This window comes from Gobio gobio, assembly GCF_949357685.1.
Source record: "Gobio gobio genome assembly, chromosome: 5".
In the NCBI taxonomy this organism is placed as follows: Eukaryota; Metazoa; Chordata; class Actinopteri; order Cypriniformes; family Gobionidae; genus Gobio; species Gobio gobio.
In genome coordinates, this window is record NC_137101.1 from 49,249,639 (window position 1) to 49,271,488 (window position 21,850).

Genomic DNA, 21,850 nt, shown 5'->3' on the forward strand with positions numbered 1-21,850 from the left:
GCACGATAATCTCAGACGATGAATAGGGTCTTATCTAGCAAAAAAATGTATATACCGTTTAACCTAAATTGCTCATCTTGTGCTGCTCTGCGGCTCCCCATGGATTGCGTAATCACATTGGAAAGGTCATGCAAGACGTAGGCGGAAGTACCGCCCCAAGCGAACGTGCGAGGACTAATAGAAACGCCCTTTACCAAATAGCACTCCATCTTCAACGTGAAAATCGTCAGACATCTTCGCTTTACCTTTTTATAGCTAAAGGACATTTGTTTTAGTCTCCGCATGTGCGCTTTGTAAACATGGGGCGGCACTTCTGCCTACGTGTAGCGTGACCTTTCTGGCGTGATTACGCAATCCGTGGCGAGCCGCAGAGCAGTGCAAAATGAGCAATTTAGGTTAAAAAGTATAGACATTTTTTCTATTTTTTGAAAATGACGTTGGTTTCACTAGATAAGACTCTATTCCTCATCTGGGATTGTGCAGAGCCTCTGAAGCCATTCAAAGCACTTTGAAACTGCATTGATATGGACCTTCAACATTTTGGTTGCCATAGAAGTCTATAATGTGGAGAAAAATCCTGGAATGTCTTCCACAAAAAACGTAATTTCTTTTCGACTGAAGCAAGAAAGACATGAACATCTTGGATGAGATGGGGGTGAGTAAGTTATCAGGAAATTTTCATTTTGAAGTGAACTAATCCTTTAATTAAAAGGTTTAAAATGTGTATATCTGTTTAACAGCTCCATTTCCAGTGACCATGGACAAACCAATCTGCTTGATTGACACGGAGTCAGATGGGAAGCTGTGTGTGCAGCAGTCAGCGCTACAGATCCTGCAGCAGATCCAGCAGCCAGTGGTGGTGGTGGCCGTGGTGGGTCTCTATCGCACTGGGAAGTCCTACCTGATGAACCGCCTCGCAGAAAAACAAACAGGTTAGACCCCACAGAGAGCACTGATAGCATCCAAAAGCTTAGGAGAAACATCATGCAGGTTTTTGATGTGGCATTATCAGGGTTTGCATTGGGTAGCACAGTCGAGTCCAAGACGAAGGGCATCTGGATGTGGTGTGTGCCCCACCCCACTAAAGCAGGAACCACTCTGGTACTGCTGGACACTGAGGGACTTGGAGACGTGAACAAGGTGAAGTAACAAGTAAACTACAAAAACACAACTGGCATCAAATGTCACAAGCAGTTTTGAGTTCAAGAATACTTTTACTTTCAAAGAAGAGAACCATATTCATATAAAAAACTGCAGTACAGCTTGATGTTTAAATAGGAGGCAACCAGGCAGGGAATGTAAAAACTGTGTTTTCCTAAATATGTGTGCATGTGTGACCTGTTGAAATACATAAGTTAATAATTAAAGTTTCAAACATCTCATTTTTAAATTATTTGGTAACAAAATTGACAAAGTAAATAATTCAATGTGTTAGAAAACGTACTCGGTTACGTATATATGTAACCTTGGTTCCCTGAGATAAGGGAACGAGTACTGCGTCAAAGACGCTAGGGGTTAACTCCTGTTCCCCGATTTCACTGAAAGCTTATAAAAGCACACAGTGCTACTGCACAGCCATAGCAGTGAAGAGGGCTCTCGCACGCTATTGGCTGGCCAGTGGGAACTGCATGAACCAATGGCAGAACGGCGTAACTGCGCGAACCAATCGGTGCTGAGCCCGCGAAGCTGAGCGCAGAACCCGCCAATATAGGCGGGGCATCTGCCTATAAAAGACGCTCGTAATGCCGACGGAAGCGACGGTCGCCAGATGGTAGCATCATAGCATGGCAGTCTTATGCAGTACTCATTCCCTTATCTCAGGGAACCAAGGTTACATACGTAACCGAGTATGTTCCCTTTCGAACGGTCAGTTGTTCTACGTCGAAGACGCTAGGGGAACCTATAAAATCCTGCCGTGCTTATGATAGCATAACGATATATACTCCCTCATGCTGAAGCGCTGGAAAGAAGGGCCCCAGACCAGATTTATTGACATATCTTGATATATCCTCTTGCAAACTGGGCTCACCAGCTATACACTGGAGGGGGAAAAAAACACTGGAGCATCAGGACACAAGGCTCCGAATGTCACTTAGCGAGGAGCGGGCTCATAGAGGCCATCCACCCTCTTATTCATACCCCAAGGATTTCTGCCTGCAGAGCAGGGACCTCCAGGTTATAAAATCTGGTAAATGTAGATGGTGAGGACCAACCTGCAGCTCTACAGATATCATCGATAGAAACCCCACTGGACCATGCCCAGGAAGAGGCCATGCCCCTTGTGGAGTGCGCCTTGATACCTATGGGGCATTGTAGGCCCATAGAATCATACGCCAACGCAATAGCACCAACCAGCCATCTGGATAGGATTTGTTTGGTGACTGGACGGCCTTTCATGCAGCCACCAAAGCTCACAAAAACCTGCTCCGACTGTCTGAAGTGGGGGGATCGCTCAACACGAGTGCCCTGACCGGGCAAAGCAGGTGAAATTGTCTCTCGTCCTCCTCAGGGGGAAGGGCAGAGAGGGTATCCACTTGTGCTCTAAACGGTGTTGAAAACACTTTGGGCACATACCCATGTCTTGGTTTGAGGATGACTTCGGAGTCACCTGGGCCAAACTCCAGACAGGAAGCGTTCACGGAGAGCGCTTGTATGTCACCCACACGTTTAACTGACGCTAGTGCTAATAGCAGGGCAGTCTTAACCCTCTTGAGTCGGCAATCACACCGGCGTGATTGGCTTGCTTTTTTCTTATCAGTGTCAAAGAGACTCAAATAACTCTGTCATTTTTTATCATTCAGGCAAGTGTTATACATCATTATAATCTGTTAAGTTTCTTCTTTTTTTTTTAGTACAGTCACAATAAAAACAAATTGTTGTGCTTTTTGCAAAATAAAGAAATTAAACATGATGCGCGATCTGCAGCCTGTCAAAGACGTTCATTCAGATAGTCTTCAGAAAATGACCTCTAGCTTATTGAATACTTTTCTCACAAACATGAGCCATAAGTCTAAAGAAACGCTGAAATGTCAGGTTTTAAACACAGTAAACCAAATCAAAAACAAATATTCTGTGTTTATGTAATCCGTTTGAAAGCAGATCGATGTTAGTCGTTCCTGAGCGGCTCATTATACGTTAATGCGACCACGCCCTCGAAGCGTGCGCTCTATTGAGATTCAAATACTGAGGCGACGCCCACACACACATCAGCTCAAACAAACACATCGTGCAACGAGGCGCACTGAAGCTTTCTTTGTTTAAATTAGCTCAAAATTACTGTCAGATGTAAGTAATTACCCTGACAAACTATACATCATTTAAAAGATCTAAGACTCAAGCTTCCATTTTTGACCTCTGTTTTATTCTCAAAGACATATAGTGACCGTAATTTGTTAATATGTGTCAGGAGTTATGAATATGAAAACCGTCGGTACCTTCTAAAGATAGTAATACGAGCATCAGCTGCTCTCATTCATAAAAAACTCTTCATACTTCATACTGGCAGCCGGAGGGCGCTCCGTGCACATGTAGTCCATATATAGCATCTTCTATCTTCTTCATGCATGCTATATATGGACTACATGTGCACGGAGCGCCCTCCGGCTGCCAGTATGAAGAGTTTTTTATATTTTATAAGCCAATATATGGCTTATCTGTGTTATTTATGCCATGTTGGGTGTTTTCATAATAGATTATATTTATAATGCAATGCTACTCGAGCTTTTATAATTATGCAGAATATTGTGAAATATATATTCTCTGTCTGATTTTTTGATCCAAAGCCAAAAGTAAGTTTGGAGTAAAAACATGGTTTTAATCTCATTAGCAAATTGTTGTGTTTTAATAAATTGGTGTAATAAATCATAAAATATAGTTTAATAAAGCATAAATTGTTGTGGCAGAGAATATAGATTGCTTTAAGTTATCTGGTCTACCTTTATGAAGCAAATCTTGATTTAAGAATTTTAAATATTTGGACTGGAAACAAGAAAAAATACCAAATAAGAAGAGCATTTTTTGCAGTGTAGTCAAATCTTCTGATCATTTAAAATATAATAGGCCTTTGTTGATTACATTCCAAATATAATAAACTACAAAAAAATATTTTTCCTTTGCCCTGTTGCTCTCTGTCACAGACTTAACTGAAGCTCATTCATTATGCAGCTCATTAATGCGAGTCCTTTGTTATCTCATTATTATTCATTAGCTATCACGCCTCCTCGCATATTGGCTTTGAGAAGAGAAACTGTCTTACAAATTTTAAATCAGTGTATTGTTTTATGTGAATGAGTAGACTCAATGAAAATACAAGATGGAGTCAAAAGTCTTGGGAACAGATATCTATTGTGTGTTTTGAGGCCTTCATTTTAAAACAAATGTTTTTGTTTTTTCAAAATCCGTGCATAAACATTTTTCTCTCAAAAATACAAGCATGTACATACATGTTGCTCACATATTATGGTAGCCCAGTTTGTGCTGAATACAGTGTAATTACACTTTAGCCATTAATGTGTTTATAAGCAACTGAAAAAAACACAAATGTCAGAGCATGTCAAAACTTCTAAAGGGCCCAAAAAGAGCTCAGACTCCAGAGGGTTAAACGTGAGTGGCTTTAATTCGGTCGTCTGCAACGGCTCGAAAGGAGGCTCTTTAAGTGCTCGTAGGACTAGAGAGAGGTCCCAGGAGGGCACCATAGGAGGCCTGGGGGGATTCAGCCTTCCGGCTCCCCTTAAGAAACGCACAATCATGTCGTTTCTACCTACTGATTGACCAGCTATTGGCGCGTGAAAAGCGGCAATAGCTGCCACATAGACTTTGAGTGTGGATGGGGCTCTTCCCGCATCCAACAGCTCTTGCAGAAAAACGAGTATCTCTGATACATCTCATGATAATGGTTCCTGGCTTCTGGTTGAACACCAATCAGAAAACACAGACCATTTAAGAGCATAGAGGCGCCTGGTCGACGGGGCTCTAGCTTCACTCATGGTGCTCAGGACGTTCGCTGGGAGGTCACTGAGCGCCCTTTGAGTGGCCATACGTGCAGCGCCCACAGTTTGGGGTGGGGGTGCCAGATTGTCCTGTTCGCTTGAGAAAGGAGGTCTTTCCTCAGCGGAATTGGCCATGGGGCTGCTGATAGCAGCTGGACCAGCTCGGGGAACCAAAACTGGGTCCGCCAGAGTGGGGCCACTTACAAGCCTGTGTGGTCGCTCTTCCTGATCCTCTTCAAGACTTGGGGATGGAGCGGAACTGGAGGGAAGGCATAAAGCAAGTGGTTGGGCCATGGAAAAAATATATTTTTCACTCTTAATAAAAATATATTTGGCAATGAGCGTTGTCTTCGGAGGCGAAGAGGTCGACCTCAGCCCTCCCGAAAACTTCCCATATTATTTGAACCGTCTGGGGATGGAGGGTCCATTCCCCTGGGGTCACGAGGCCCCTGGAGAGCATGTCTGCTCCCTGGTTCATTTTGCCCGTCACATGCACCGCTCTCAGCGAGCGCAGGTTGCCCTCTGCCCATAGGAGGAGACTTCTAACCAGCTGGCTGAGTCGTCTCGACCTGAGCAGACTGAAACCACTGTCGTGTTCTCCGTGCGGACTAAGACATGATGACCCGAAAGACGAGGTAGGAAGGTATTGAGGCCTAGCACCACCGCCAGCATTTCTAGGCAGTTAATGTGCACCCGTGACTGTGCACTCGACCCCGAGCCGAAGGCCGGTTTGCCCTCAAACAGAGCGCCCCAAGCCGTGTTGGAGGCGTCCATGGTTACCACCATTCGTCTTGAGACCGTCCCCAAGTCCACCCCTGTCTCGTAGAGGTGGGGTTTTGACCAAGGGCCCAGGGTGTGCGGCCACAGCCTCTTCAAGTGGGGGAAGCTTCTCATATCCCTTTTCGTCAGCGCCGTCAATCGAGGAGAGCGCGTGCGAAGTGGATGAGCAGAGGCGCGCAGAGTAGGGCGCACGCCATGACTTTGCCAGTTCTTGATGAACTTCTGGGGAGTATGCCGCAGCTCACTGACGAGGGGCCTGTTGACGCCCCGGCAGGAACCATTCATCCAAACGGCTGCGTGCAAGCTCTTCTGGCAAGGCCCAGCTCGCCGACGGCTTTTGTGAGGACGTGGGTGAGTTCGGCGTCAACACCAGCCCTGGGTCATCGTGACGCTCCTGCGTGTCATCATCAGACACACCGAAAGAAACCTGTCCCTCGTCGTCGAGCGGAGGGTGCAGGTCTGTTCGTGAGAACATCACCGGAGAGAGGCGAAAGCGAGTCACGCAGGCACTGGGACGACGTGAGTTCACTGGCCTCAGAATACTCAGCCCTCTGGCTTCGCCACTTTTTCCGCCGAGGCTCGGACGGGAAAGGGAACGGGAGAGCGAGAGGGGCGGGGTCGCACTCTGAGAAGAATGCTATCCGCGAGCGGAGGGAAGAAATGGGCATGCTCTCGCAGTGAGAGCAGCCTGACCCGGTGAGAGCTGCATCCGCATGGGCTCTGCCCAGACAGTACAGTACACACTCATCATGGCCGTCCTCCTTGTGCAGTTCCTAGCTGCACGTGCCACAGAGGTGGCTCGACATTAAAATGTTGTCTGCTCTTTTTCGAGTTAATGTCAGAAAAAAAGGATACACCAAGTGCCGGAGAGCGCAGAGGAGACGGCGCAACAGCTCGCGGGATCGCGCTGATATCAGGCCGCTGACTCTCTCTCAGGAAGGCCGGGCTGGGTAGCTCGCTGTTCTGCTGCTGGCTCGCTGTTCTCAGCAAGGTGAAGCTTTCGAGGAGGGATCAATGAGGTGAGTAGACCGTCAATGAAGGAGAAAAATCTGAATATATGGCATTACGAGCGTCTTTTATAGGCAGATGCCCCGCCCATATTGGCGAGTTCTGCGCTCAGCTTCGCGGGCTCAGCACTGATTGGTTACGCCGTTCTGCCATTGGTTCATGCAGTTTCCACTGGCCAGCCAATAGCGTGCGAGAGCCCACTTCACTGCTATGGCTGTGCTGTAGCACTGCATGATTTTATAAGCTTTCAGTGAAAGCGGGGAACAGGAGTTAACCCCTAGCGTCTTTGACGCAGTACGACTGACCGTTCGAAAGGGAACTAGGCTATATAACGCATTCCTATTCAGAGTAATCCACATTTTCTATTGGTTTATTAAATTTAACAATACTATTCAAATTAAAATTTCATAATGAACTCTCATGTGTAATAATCTAAAATACTAGTACAGTACAGTAAAAAAGTAAATGCACTGTAAAAGTAGTCGGTTGCACTTTATTTTACAGTACATGCACTTTCAATACACCTAGTGTACTTACCAAGAAAGTACTGAGTACTTTAAGGTAACTACATGGGTTAAGATTAGGTTTAGGGGTAGGTTCAGGTCTAGAACCTGGTTATTACCCAGTTAATTACTACAATAAGTATATAATATGTATATGCTACAGTGCCAGCAAGTAGTCAAATAGCTGGAACATTAAGCACAGTAATAGGCATTTTGGTTGACTACCTACTGTATGTACAACATTTTGAAGATTAGCAACTAATTTCTCAAGAAAACCACAAAAGACATTAAAGCTTCTCTTTTTTTTCCACTTCTCATTTAATAAATTGGGCAACAGCATTTACTGTGTTTAGTTGCCCTGAGACACTGAAAACAATGTTATGATGAACTGTTTGCGAGTAAATGAACACAGTGCTAAACAATTCTCTTTGATGTTTAGTGGAACATTTCAGCAAAATACGTTGAAAGGGGGTTACACACATTCACCATATACATGTTTTTTTTCACTGTCATTTTCATCAAATTCATCACATCAGTTCTGTAAATTTAGCATTACCTGGTCTTTATTTAAAGTGTTTTGCTTGTGTGTGTTGAGTGACAGCTGAACACCTGTCCGTATCCAATTTGCACACTATAAAGGCTACAAACAGTGTTAATTTTGACAGCCATTCTTCGTCTTCAGATGAAAATGCTTATTAGTCTTAGTCACATTTTAGTTATTTTGTCTTTCATAGTTTTAGTCTAGTTTTAGTCTACGAAAAGTCATTCCATTTTTGTCAAGTTTACTTTTAGTCAAACTGCCTGTTACCAACATTAATTTAGCTTTTTTATATATAGTCTTTAGACAAAAATGGTCATGATAATTTTTCTCTATTTAGACCAATTAAATTGGTCGTATGAGAAATTTAAATCTAGGTAACAGACTGTATTGACATTGCAATCTTAGTGGTAGCACTTGTGCAATGCTACATATTCCTTTTCCTTAGTTAGATAGCCTATATGCTGTGCGAGGTAGGATCATACATGAAGGATAGATAAAAAATTGTATTATAGTTCAAGAATCAAGTATCAAGTAAAACAAACTCTCTCAGCAAATGCCTGAGATGCAGGCACAGCAAGAAGGTCTTGGGCCAGGGGTTTTAGAAGCTGATAGGTAGAGCCATGTGCACAAAGCTTTCTGAACTTTATACTGTTACAATTAAACAATGGAAGAAAAATTGTGATATATTACTTTAAAAAATAAAGTTTTGATAATTTATTATTATTACATTAGTGTTAGTATTATTATTACACTGAGACGCATCTCAATTCTACTGTACAAATAAACCAAACTTTTATTTTGATGGGTTGCCGTGAATACCTTTGAGTTTGTGTGTTTATGATATGATGGTATTTTTTCTCAAATGAAATGGTATAATGCAGATTAACTGACTGACATGCGTTCATGTCCTCTTATGAGATGTTAAAACGCGACCGTCACACGCAATTCTCTCTCTGTGTGTGTGTGTGTGTGTGTGTGAGAGAGAGAGAGGTAAATAAACTGCGTTTCAGCATGATTCATTCACAGAGACATGCAGGAATCGTAAGACTGTATAGACAGTCTTCTTGCTGTTTACTATTCACAGACACTATTATACGATATGATACAGATATTCTATATCACCGCAACTTCTCAGGTACCAAAATTTGGTACCGATTGATTTAATGTGAAAAAATTGTACAGACCTAATTCGGTCGGTGCCCTTAAAAGTGTTCGGTACCTAATCCTAATAGCCACAGGGCTTCTCTCCGTGACACTGCGCAATGTTTTCCCTTCAGATAATATATAACAGATGCTTCCGTAGGTGCTGAATAAACAAATTGTTGCCGCGAGCTTGCTAGTTCGCGTTTTGGTAGCCTAGACTACCCGTACTTGTGACGTCAGCTACCGCTGCGGCTGCCTGAGAGACGGACAAACATTTTTGAGACAGCATAGGAAGAAGACATCATGTATTTTTAATGTACAATATTCCTCAAATAATATTCTAGTCCCGTCTCGTCTAGTAAACAAAGAATAAGCATACGTTTCGTCATAGTCTTTATCATCAGATATTAGTTTAGCTTGTCAACGTCTCGTTTTAGTCACAGAAAAAGTGGGCATTGACGAATATTTTTCGTCATCGTCTTCATTAATGAAATTAACACTGGCTACAAATACACAAACAAGTAAAATGAGTACACAAATTAATATCGAGAATGGGAACTCATGAGCTTATGACATTTATTGTCCAAACAGAAAAACGTATTGGGCGAGGCTGATCATTAAAAAATGGACCCCTGTCCATGATTGTCTTTCTACCTCACAGGGAGACTCAAAGCATGACACCAACATCTTCTGTCTGGCTGTGTTACTGAGCAGCACTCTGGTCTACAACAGTCGAGGGACGATTGACAACAGGGCTGTAGAGGAGCTGCAGTATCCTTCTGACCATTTGCAGATACCTACTGTCTCTGCGGTCAAATTCTCGTTTACATCAAATTTATTACATTGTTTCCCAAAATAAGGCGATGTGAGCATTATGGAGTGCCAAACACTCTCATCTAATGTCTGTTTCATTCATACTGGAAGACGGAGGATTCCCTTGTGCAGAAATCCACAAGGGAGACTCAAAGTCAAAAATCTTCTTATATGGACAAAGGCATCTAGAGATCGCTAGTCCATGAAACATGATTTTCATAAGAATAATGTACATTTAAAATGCAATGCTAATCGACATAGCCTTTATCACTGTGCAGAATACTATAAAATAATATTTGTTCTGCCTCGTTCTGTGATAAGCCACTTGAGATCACAGGTTATTTCAAACACTCGACTGATGTTAGAAAGTGAGTGTAATGCAAAATCATGGTGTTAATCTGTTTAATCTGTATTTTGATGCTGCGCTAAGATAACATGCTAGCCAGCCCTTATTTACTGAAGGCTACCAGGATGTTCATTCACAATATGTACACATTAATGCGTATATATATATGTACACTATGTCTAATACAGGGCCGTAAGCCGGTCTTTATAAGCACACAGGTCATACATTTGAGGTTGTCAGGGGGTTCGGGGGCTCCCCTGAGAACATTCTATTTCTCTGATCTATAAATGTTCATTTCAAGATGTTTGAAGGCCAAAAAAGGGATAAAAAATAGCTTTCTTTAAAACCATGTCAGAGGGCAGTAGACTATTTGTCAATTCCTGCTCTCTCCTCATCTCCATCACTCTTTCTTTTTCTCTCAGTCTACTTATCTTGCCCTGTCTCTACCCCTTTTAAAGCTGAGAATTTTTAGCTTTTAGTATGAATAGGTTAGCTTTAAGGTTATGAATAAGCTGGTGTGTTCCAAAACAATGACAAAATTCGCATTTAGGGGATATAAGCATTCAAAACATACAGTCTTTCACATCCACTAAAATTGATCACAGATTTTTTATGACATCACCGCGGACTTCAGCTTCTCATCACATCTTCTGTCCAATCAAATGCTCTCTAGAATCTGAAGCGTCCCGCCCCTAAATAGACGCTGAAGCTGCGGCTGAAATCGCTCACTTGTTCACACATTTACTATTTTCTACATGATAAATGGCACATAGTGCACTACATAGGGGATAGGAAATGATTCAGACAGTGTAAATATGCTTTCAGTTGAGGCAAATGAGGTCTGGTTTCATGTTAGTTTCATGCGCATCGCCGCAGCAATTAGGAGATAACAGTGGCTTTACCGATCTGAAAGGATCTATTCACATTGATTATTAATCTTATGCCTAATATGATGAAAACAGCTTTCTTAATGTTTGTTGTGATTGGCTGACATATTTGCATTTGAAATGAGCGGAGGGGGCGTGGTTTGACGAGGTCTACGACGCACGAGCTGCTGCCAGAGAGACGGATGGACCTGAGTTCACTTCTCATCAGTTCTCTTAGCATGTCTCAGTTCAGGGTGAACTGTTGTAGTTACTAGAATATACTTCAGGTTATTAGTTTATTTCTAGTCGGAGGGGCTGTCACTCATGTCAGAAAGTTAGTAACTTTAGTAAATTATGGATCAGCGCTGACTCGAGACGCGAACCGTTTAGAACGATTCAGTCCGATTTGGTGAACTGGTTCGGTTCACTAAAAAGAACCGATTCAAAAGAATGATTCGTTCGCGAACCGGACATCACTAATGTACCAGGACATCACGGAGACGGAGCGATTGCTAACAAAGTTATTTATAGTAACTACTGAGTTGTGAGAGCTCTGTCAGTCAGCGCGAGTTTATTGTGTTTGTATCTGAGAGTTCTGAATAAACACGAGTCCCAGTCACGCCGAGTCCGTCTTCATCATTATTCTACCAACTTTGTAACACATGCAATGTACCATTACAGCGAGATAAACGAGTTAGTAAGTTTGATTAAAGCATTATTTCTAGATATGTTCCAATCATATGAAAAGCGTCAGTGACGCGCATTGAGGAACTTACACAGCGCTGACAAAGACACAACAGCAGTAATCGAATGTAATCCAGTTTATTGTGGGGAAAGCTGGCTAGCCTAGCCGGATATGCTCACGCTTACCCCCCTTCTGCTTAATCTCACGCCGCGTTTGGTGCCTCCGCTGTGGGCCAGATGCAGTACTGGGGGTTGGGGATGTTGAAGGCCGAGCTTCGGCGTGCGTGAGATTTATCTCTCAAGATGTGGCTCTGCCGATGTTAAGCAGAAACTCCCGACTGTATGCACATTTAAGAACAGATAGACACGACGAGGACGTACAAAAACACTGACTCACAAGATAGAAAACACGAAAACACCGTTCTGTCGGGAGAGAGAGAAGCCGCAGTGTGTGCACGAATAATAAATAATTAGCTACACATAAGAAATCACAGATCAGAAGGAACTGAAAAAGAATTCTGTTTTCATTTGTACATCCAAACACTGAGAAACTGCCAGCGTTCACTCGTTCACAACCCATGATCTCTCGAGCGTTTGCATGGGCGTGCCAGATTCTCTGGGCGGAGGAAAGGGAGGGAACCGTTCCTGCTTGGACGTCAAACCAGGAGACTTCAGGATTGGCTCGTCTGGCCTGTCATTTTCTCAAAGGCAGAGAAAGACAGCCAGAACTCGGTTTTACACCGATCAACATTTCTATCCACTTGGGAACAATATTCAGGCTAGGGGAACTCATATTAATGTTGAAATACCTCATAAAATGAAAATTTCATGCCATGGGACCTTTAACCCTTTGTTGCAATTATATTGTTCCGTTCTGGAGATAGTTAATAATTACAGAGTAATTCAGAAAGGATCAAAATGTAACAATTTTATTAACAGTGAGGTAAATGTATAATGCCAATTACATAATCAATTCAAAGATAATTTGTACATAACATCAAATACTCTGTAGCAAAGAATAAGATATCGATACCTGACTGAATATTACGCAACGCAGAGTGTCGGGTCGAACTCATTACAGTAAGCGCCCCGAACTCATTACTACATTGCTTTAAATAACTCAGACCAGAACGAAAACTGTTTCAAATGGAAATACATGAAAACAAAGGGAATTTAAATTGAGTCGAATTCCCATTTGGCTCGATTGAAAGGAAACCAAATGGCTCCAACAGCCACACCCACCATCATTAGTAAAATACCTCTAAGCTCTAAACATTCTTATTAACTTCTTGTATACTTCTGTGATTATGAGATTATTGTACCATTCGCACTGAGACATTTCAAACGATACCAAACACATATAATATTGTATAGTGAGAAATTACATTGAAATATACCCAAATCTATTGGATTTGGTGATATCCCAGGAGAGGGGATCAGGAGTTTGGGGGAAGTTTGGGACAAGGTAAATACATGCAAATGAAGCCATTCTCAGTTGACTCACTCAGTGGGACGTTGTCTCAGATGAGAGAGATAATTGCATGAGTGGATTCAGATGTTAATCTCTTTCATTTTTTTCAGACAGTCTTTGTTCCTCATCCAGACAATCTGGCCTTGTTCTTTACATTCTTACAAAAGTTTAGCCGATTGACACACACACAGTCTGCTCCGGTCCAGACACAAGAGCACAGAGCGGATCACATACGCGAGTCAGCGCAGACAACAAAACATATCAGACCCATTTGAATTCTATTATTACATTACATGAATCACGTTACATAGGCCAATTTTCAATTGTAATTTTTGTAATTCGTTTAACATTTCTGACCAAAAGCAGCTGTCAAATATGTACTATTTAGCTATACTTGCATATTATCCCACCTAAGCCCGCCTACTTTGATTTAATTGGTTATCTCAAATATTTTGACATTGACGAGTGGTGACAGACCAATGAGGCTCAGATGAACGCACACACCTTGTCCTCTGCTTCTGACGTGCGCTCTACTCGGTGCTGTTGTGGATTGAAGAAGCGCGTGCTGATTTACGCAGACTAAAATACAGGGTGAAGCCACAACCTGCTGCCGGTTTCATAAAGTGGAATGATGCAATCATGAATTAGTCTTCTAATCATGGAGTTAATCACACATTTTATTAGTGGGGCTGGGCAGAAGTAACTAGTGACCCCCATGATACCAGCTGACAGGGCACTCTGTATGTTTACAGCATTAGGTGAGGTTTTTTTCATATATCTGACTGCTTGTATTCAATTGACAAAAATGCAGCCATGTGCAATAATATTGAAAATTGAGGATGCAATACATCGTGATATCAAATCAAATGGTTGACATGAGACCAGAGATCGTGAGACCAGTGACGATTCACACCCCTACTATGTAAATTTTTTTTTTGTCGCTTTGTGTTCATGCCTGAACAAACTGTCAGATACATTACTGAACTAACTGAGTGCATTAAGGTCAAATCATCAGATGAGGATGCCGACGATTCAAGTGAGTTTGTGAAGTTTTTCCCTAGTTTCATCTGGGCTGTGAGGGACTTCACACTGGAGCTAAAGATCGACGGCAAAGATGCAACAGTGAATGAGTACCTAGAGTTTGCCCTGAAGCTGAAACATGGTAAGTAAAAAATACTGCAAAAGTTTATTTTAAGAGTCCTCCTAATCACTATAACAATGGGTTCTTGTGACTAGCTTCTCAGACTTGACTTCTCAGGTTTGTCAACAGATCTGTTGTATTACTATTTTAAAATTCATAATTTATTAAGGTAATATTTTTGGTTTCACAACATGTGATCAAATCATTACTGTGGTGAATTATTTTGGTATTCAAGCTTACTATTTCTAGACTACAAACTTGTCACAATTCTATCCAGTAGTTCAACCAGCTCCACTCTAAACATAGAACAAGCATGCTTTTCTTTACTCCTCTACAATTGAGAGCAGCTAAAGAATTATCTCATCTTTTCTAGGCACTTCAAGAAATGTGATGGAGTACAACTTTCCCAGGGAGTGCATCAAAAAATTCTTCCCTTCCAGGATGTGCTTCATTTTTCCGTTTCCAACTGCCCCAGAAAAAGTGTCTGGTCTGGACAGCTTAAATCCTGCTGACCTTTCCTTTGAGTTTCTGAAGGTCACAGACAATTTCTGCAAGTTTGTCTTTCATGACAGCAATGTGAAGAAGCTGAAAGATGGAATCACAGTCACTGGCAGAGGTGATTTAAATATAAAGAGTTGGCATGTACTTACAGATTGTTGTTCAATACATTTTCCGTATTATAGTGTTTGAATGCTTTCCTTCTCTGAAGTTCTGGGTCAGTTGGCAAAAATGTACGTGGACACCATCTCCAGCGGGGCTGTGCCGTGTCTGGAGAACGCTGTGATCGCCATGTCAATGATTGAGAATGAGTCTGCAGTGAAGGAAGGGCTTAAGGTTTACCAGAGTGGAATGGAGAAGCTAAAGGACTCCTTCCCTATGGAACTGAAGGAAGTGTCTTCAGAACACCAATGTCTCAGCAGTGCAGCAACACAAACCTTCATGAAGCTTTCCTTCAGGGACACTGACGGGAAGTACCTGAAATCTCTAGAGGTAGACCGAATATCATTTACGGATTTTCAGTTTCGGTTAATTAGGATGATGTGGTAAACTAACACTGGGCAACCAACTGAAAATTTTTAATCTCTCTTCTGGCCATTTGTTGTTTCTGAATACATATTGTATGTCTAGTAATCAATGTAACAGTTACTAGGGGTTCAGTGACATGAAAATATGTTGAAGTGTATGTCCCCGTTCTGATTCATTATAAAAATGAGAACGTCTCGGTTACATATGTAACCTTAGTTCCCTGAAGAGGGAACGAGACGCTGTGTCTAAACGCTGTGAGAACGCTCTGCATAATTGCGTCATGAAGCACGTGTGAAATCAGTCCAATGGCAAGACGGAACGCCATATGCGGGTGACGTCATAGACCCGGAAACTATAAAGCACCCGTGAAGGCAAACAGAAAACAGCTTCTACAAGCCTGAAGTAAGCCGATCACAGGCACATAGGGAGTATGGCGAGGCGACGCAGCGTCTCGTTCCCTCTTCAGGGAACTAAGGTTACATACGTAACCGAGACGTTCCCTTTCAAGGGAACTCATGCTGCGTCGAAACGCTGTGAGAACGCAATACCCACGCCACCATAAGAACAAGTGACTGTATGTGTGAAACCTCAGCGCACACTACTATGAACCACCTGATCCCCAGGAGTGGAGCCAAAGTCAAGTTCTGGTAGAACCTGACAAAGGTATGCGGCAAAGACCAACCTGCCACATCACAGACATCTTGGAGGGAAACCCCCGATAATAAAGCTTTAGAAGCAGCCATACCCCTAGTACAGGGGTCTGCAACCTTCAAAATCAAAAGAGCCATTTTGGCCTCTTTACCACCGAATAAAATTCACGGGAGCCACAAACCTATGTGATCCCTAAAATTAAAATATCACTGCACATAAAATAACTAAAGTGTGTAGCATTTATGAAATTACAGAACTACAAAAATAAAACTATTGATATTTTATTGCTGTTTGTGACAATGGAAAACATCAAACTCAAACACTGGCACGTGTAGGGTTACTTTAAAACAAAATGCATAATGCATGGCTTTTTGAGTCCTTCCCATACATAGCAGCAGCATATTAGAAAGAGCAAGCATAAAATTCTGCCAGTTTATGGTTTAATTATGACCGAAGTTGTCAGTTGTAATCCTCTTTTTTTCTCAGTCACGTATACAGCAATCAACCATTGAGCCTGAACATAAAACACAACTACATCAGTTCAGGGTCCAAGACACAAATATATATTTATCAAAATAATAGCGTATTAAATTAATCACCTGATTAATGTGATTTCTGTTCCTGAACATCACTGCAGAGCTTCTCGATATCAGGGCTGTAAGACAAGACTTTTGCTCTTCACACAGGACTGCAAGCTGTCATCCATGAGGCGCGAGCGATGTTTGCTTTTTATGTAGTTCATGCTGGAAAAAAGCTGCTCGCATAAGTATGTGGATCCAAAGATCGACAGGACTCCAAATGCATACTTTTTCATGTTCATGTAAGTGTCAGGAATGGCATTCCATGTTTCAAACACAAGTTGGTCGGATTTTGAGAGGTTTTCAATATCTCTCAATTTGTGATTCTGAGCAAGAATGGCCTTCTGACGAGCAACATCTTCAAGATCAGCTGTCATTCTTTTGAACTTAGACATCCATACGTCTTTATCAGCTATGTCGGCCAGTTCAATTTTCAAGATCAGGTTGACTTACGTTTGTAGACTTGATCCACTTCTTGAAAGTATGTTTGCTTTGCTCAGCTTTCCGCAGCAGTTCCGATATTGCTCTTTTTCATTCATCTCCAGCTTTGTACTTTTCCACGAATGCTGTGTGTTTGTTCTGGAAATGTCTTTCTACATAAAATTTTTTGTTTTTTGCTAATTTCTCGCCACATATCAAGCACACGGGTAAGCCAGCATCGTCAGCAGAGAAGGCAAATTAATCTGTCCATGAAACATTAAATGTTCTATTTTCTTCAGAAACTTTTCTTTTTTTACATTTATCCATTGTTAGCTTACCCGAAAAATCACAATTATTGCGGCGTGCGATGACATGCAGCAGCGTGCTGTGAGTCCTGTGGTGCATGTGGACTATGACGCATATTTTGACAAAAATATTTTTTAAAATAAAATAAAAAAAGCTTTTTTAATGTTACAAGATCACTTCGATCTTGAAAATAATAGGTATACCATTGAGAAAAAAGAAAAAAAGAGCTTATTTATTGATTCCCATATATATTTTTCAAAACTAGGGGGAGCCGCTTCACAGGGATGAAAGAGCCGCGGGTTGCCGACCCCTGCCCTAGTAGAATGCGCCCGAACGGCCAAAGGAGACAGCTGTCCGGCCACCTCATAAGCAAGTGAGATGTCGAGGCCATCTCACTTGCTTATGAGGCGGCCGGACAGCCGTCTCCTTTGGCTGCACCCACTTACTCATTCTCTGAGGTTAGGTTAACCCTTCCTAGGTGACCCAAAGCACACAAACAATTGTTCAGCTTTTCTCCACAGGGCAGCTCTGTGAACATAAGCATCCAAAGCCCTAACCGGGCACAGCAGATTAAGTTTCTCTTGGTCTGACGTCCGAAAAGGCGAAGGACAAAAAGCCAGAAGTACAATAGGACTCAAAGTATTTGTAGGAACCTTGGGAACAAAACCTGGCCTAGGGTGGAGAAATGCCTTCACCATGCAAATTCCAAGCACAAGGGAACCTCCAAGAGGGACTGCATATCTCCAATTCTTTTAAGAGACAAGATGGCAATCAGACACTTCCTCAATGGGCTCAAATGGAGCCCCAGAAAGGCCCTGAAGCACAGTGGCCAAATCCCAGGCCAGAACCCTCGTACGAACTACAGGCATCCGCCTCAAACCGCCACGAAGGAAACAAGTAATAAATGGGTGTCTCCCCAGAGAAACCTCACCAAAAGGAGTGTGGAAAGCAGCTAGGGCCGCCACTTCAGTGTGGAGGGGGATAAGCCCGCCGAGAATCTATCCTACAGGAACTCCAGCACTGTACTGAAGTGAATAACCTCCACTTCAGTGCATATAGTTTCCTCGTGGACGGAGCTCTGGAGTGAAGGATGGTCTCAACAACCTCAGTTGAGAGACCAGCACTTATGAGCTGGGCCCCCTCAGGGGCCAAGCCCACAGCTTCCATATTTCTGGGCGGGGGTGAAGGATCAACCCGCTAGCCTGAGATAGAAGGTCCATCCTGGTCGGAATCTCTACAGGAGAGCCTGGATGGGTCAGAGAAAACCACTGAGGACAGTGTGAATTCTCTGCTGAAGCAAACAGATCTACTTCTGCTTTTCCAAATTTCTCCCACAGGAGATCCACCAACTTGGGGTGCTTCCTGATTCAGGACCCCTGGGATATACTCTGCCCTGACAAACAGTAGTTTCCCTTGGGCCCACAGGAGGATCTGGTGTGCCAACTTGTACAAGGGGCGCGACTGCAGACCCCCCTGATGATTTATATATGAGACCACCGACTTGTTGTCTGAACGGACGAGCACATGGTGACCCCTGAGGTCTGGCAGGAAGTGCTTCAGAGCCTGAAACACAGCCATAATTTCCAAGCGATTTATATGCCATGAAAGCTGATGGTCCTGCCATAGACCTTGGGATGAGCGGCCACTCATGACTGTTCCCCAACCCGTGAGGGAGGCATCCGTCGTTAGCATAACGTGACAACTCTGAGCTCCCAACATCAGCCCTTGAGACAGAAACCAAGGATCTTTCCACATGACCAGAGCACGAAGGCATCGCCGCGTGACTTTGATCATGCGAAATGGATTCCCCCTCGAGGAAAACCCCTTGGTTCTGAGCCACCACTGTAACGGACTCATGTTCAGCAGGCCAAAAGGTATCACGTTGGACACTGCCACCATCAGACCTAGCAGTTTCTGGAACTGCTTAACAGTGAGTGACCGGTCTAGCTTTGGTTCTTTGACTGCTGACAGTATCGATGCCATGCGTGCAGGTGATAGACGAGCCTGCATCACCACCGAGTGGTGGTCCTCTGAACTGGAGAACGCACATTTTTATTTGTGTTTAGTCTTAACCCCAACTTCTTCATATGAGTGAGAACAATATCTCGATGTTGAACCGGCATCTGCTCGGACTGAGCTAATATCAACCAATCGTCGATGTAATTGAGAATTTGGATGCCCTGAAGATGCAGCGGTGCCAGAGCAGCATCCACACACTTCGTGAGTGTGCCGAGTGACATTGCTAGACCGAATGGAAGTACCCGATATTGATAAGCTTCTTCCCCGAAAGCAAATCTCAGGAACCTCCTGTGATGTGGGAGGATTGATATATGAAAATATGCGTCTTTGAGAACTATGGTCACAAACCAGTCCTCAGACTTGATCTGTGACACAATCTGTGTCAGGGTAAGCATCTTGAACTTGAGCTTCCCTACAGAGCGATTCAATAGGCGCAGATATAATATTGGGCGCAAACCTCCATCCTTCTTTGGCATCCTTCTTTTGACTCCCTGCTGGGAGGAGGAACCCTCTCAATAGCCTCCTTTCGCTGCAAAGTCCCTACTTCCTGTGACATGACCAGAGCCTGCTCGGTGCCTACCACTGTGGGTAGGACCCCATTGAACGGGGGTGGGCGTTTGCTGAACTGAATCACGTACCCCTTTTCTATTGTTTGCAGGACCCAACGAGATATATTTGGTAGACGTTGCCACTCTACTAGAAAATCTACTAAGGGTACCTCTGGTACACTCTGAACAGCCAGAGCAGTGCCCTGAAGCAGCGCACCGGCAGGGAACACCTGCCCTAACTGTTCTGAGTCCCTTCGCAGAGGGGGCGGGCCGCAGATTGCTTTTTAGCCTCCTGAAACCTCTCGGTGACAGTTTGTATTGCGTCACCGAAGAGGCCAACAGGAGAAACCTTATTGTCAACAGGAGAAAACTTTTGTCCCTCTCCTTGATTTCGGTGGGGTTCAACCATAAATGCCTCTCCGTAGCTGACCCACACAATGGGCCGTCTCCTTGGTGGCTCAGAGAGCTAAATCAGCTGACTGACGCAGTTCAGAGATGACCCCCCCACCTCATCAGCAGTGCCCAGATCTCTTAGCAGGTCGGCTTGGTATGCCTGCACTAAAGCCATAGTGTGCAGACACGCCGCAGCCTGACCTGCCGTAGAGTAAGCTTTACCCAGCTTCTGAGCTTTTAGGGAAGATGCCTCTGAAGGAGAGAGATGGCTCGCAAGCGTATCTTCTACCCTCGGCATCTCCTCATAACCATGTGATTTTAGCCCTACGATGTTACTGTAGGTAGATGTTTGAGGGCTAAAAACCCGATTTGAAGCCGGCTTCCTCCAGGACCTCGACACCTCAGTGTGGAGGTCTGGAAAGAATGGCAAGCTCCGATGCAGAGGCTGCACTGCACGAGAGGGCAGAAAGCGCTCATCTAGTTTACTCTTTTGATGCGCTCCCTGTCTTTCCAATGGCCAGTCAATCTGTAATCTGGCCACCGCTCTCCTGAGTACCTCTTTTAACTTCCTTGCTTGCTGGTGTACTTTGACTTGGCGAGTTATCAGTGGCAATACCTACAACACCCAACTCCTCAGAGCTGGATAGTTACAGCACCGCTGCCCCACCCGGGGAGGAAGAAACTGCAGGGCAGGCTTCCAAACCCCGAGATGAGGCACTGGATCTCACAGGTAAAGGCTGAGATAAGGCTTGGCCCGTCTCAAACCCCGCTGTGAGATCCATTTGCAAACCCCATGACTGACGTCGCCGCTCTGCCTCAGCAGAAGCGGGACCTGAGCCAAGAGGAACACGATCCGAAGCACCCTCCTCAAAGAGTGCTCGGCGAAGCGCAGGGTTCTTAGAGGTAGCTGCTCACAGTGCTCACAACCAGCCCCCTCGAGGGCTGCCTGAGCATGCTGTTCTCCCAAACAGGCAACAAACATAGAATTATCACATGTAGTGAATTGCTGTTCACTCGCCATACTATTTGTTTTTCTCTTTTTGTAATATTTAAACAAAGGTGGAAACTCCTGCTTAGTTTTTTTAACTAATGACAGACAAAAACACCAATTTTGACAGACAATATTCACACAGATCGCTTACTGAAGGCAAAGAAGCTGTTTTCTGTTTGCCTGCATGGGTGCTTTATAGTTTCCGGGTCTATGACGTCACCCGCATATGATGTTTCGTCTTGCCAGTGGATTGATTTCACACATGCTTCATGACGCAATCACGCAGAGCATTCTCACAGCGTACCGACGCAGCGCGAGTTCCCTTGAGAGGGAACTGCTACTGACATGCCACATCTTATGTTTTTAGGAAAACATTAATAAACTCTTTGATGGATACCTGTGCCAAAACGAACAAGCTTCAAAGAGACGATGTGAGGATCTCCTTTCATCCCTCTCGACACCAATGATGGAAAGTCTCAAACAGGGCTTCTATGCTAAATCTGGCGGCTATGATCTCTTCTGCAAGTATCTGGAGGACATTGTGAAGAAATATAACAGCCAGGCCAATAAAGAAGTCAAGGTTGTGCCCATATCAGACATCACAGGAACATGAACTCTTTCATCATTATCGTCA

At 43.7% G+C, this 21,850-nt stretch overlaps 1 protein-coding gene across 1 annotated transcript in view; it reads left to right on the top strand.

Moving 5' to 3' along the window:
• Positions 1-757: 757 nt before the first annotated feature.
• Positions 758-21,850, top strand: part of LOC307126319 (guanylate-binding protein 2-like) — a gene marked incomplete at both ends in the record, with an annotated part of 46,535 nt that continues 25,442 nt past the window's right edge. The window contains 7 exons of the mRNA XM_079816783.1: positions 758-932; positions 1,013-1,140; positions 9,625-9,734; positions 14,115-14,305; positions 14,658-14,900; positions 14,994-15,274; positions 21,584-21,796. Of these exons, the coding sequence (XP_079672909.1) occupies positions 758-932; positions 1,013-1,140; positions 9,625-9,734; positions 14,115-14,305; positions 14,658-14,900; positions 14,994-15,274; positions 21,584-21,796 (1,341 nt within the window). The remainder of the gene's footprint in view (positions 933-1,012; positions 1,141-9,624; positions 9,735-14,114; positions 14,306-14,657; positions 14,901-14,993; positions 15,275-21,583; positions 21,797-21,850) is intronic.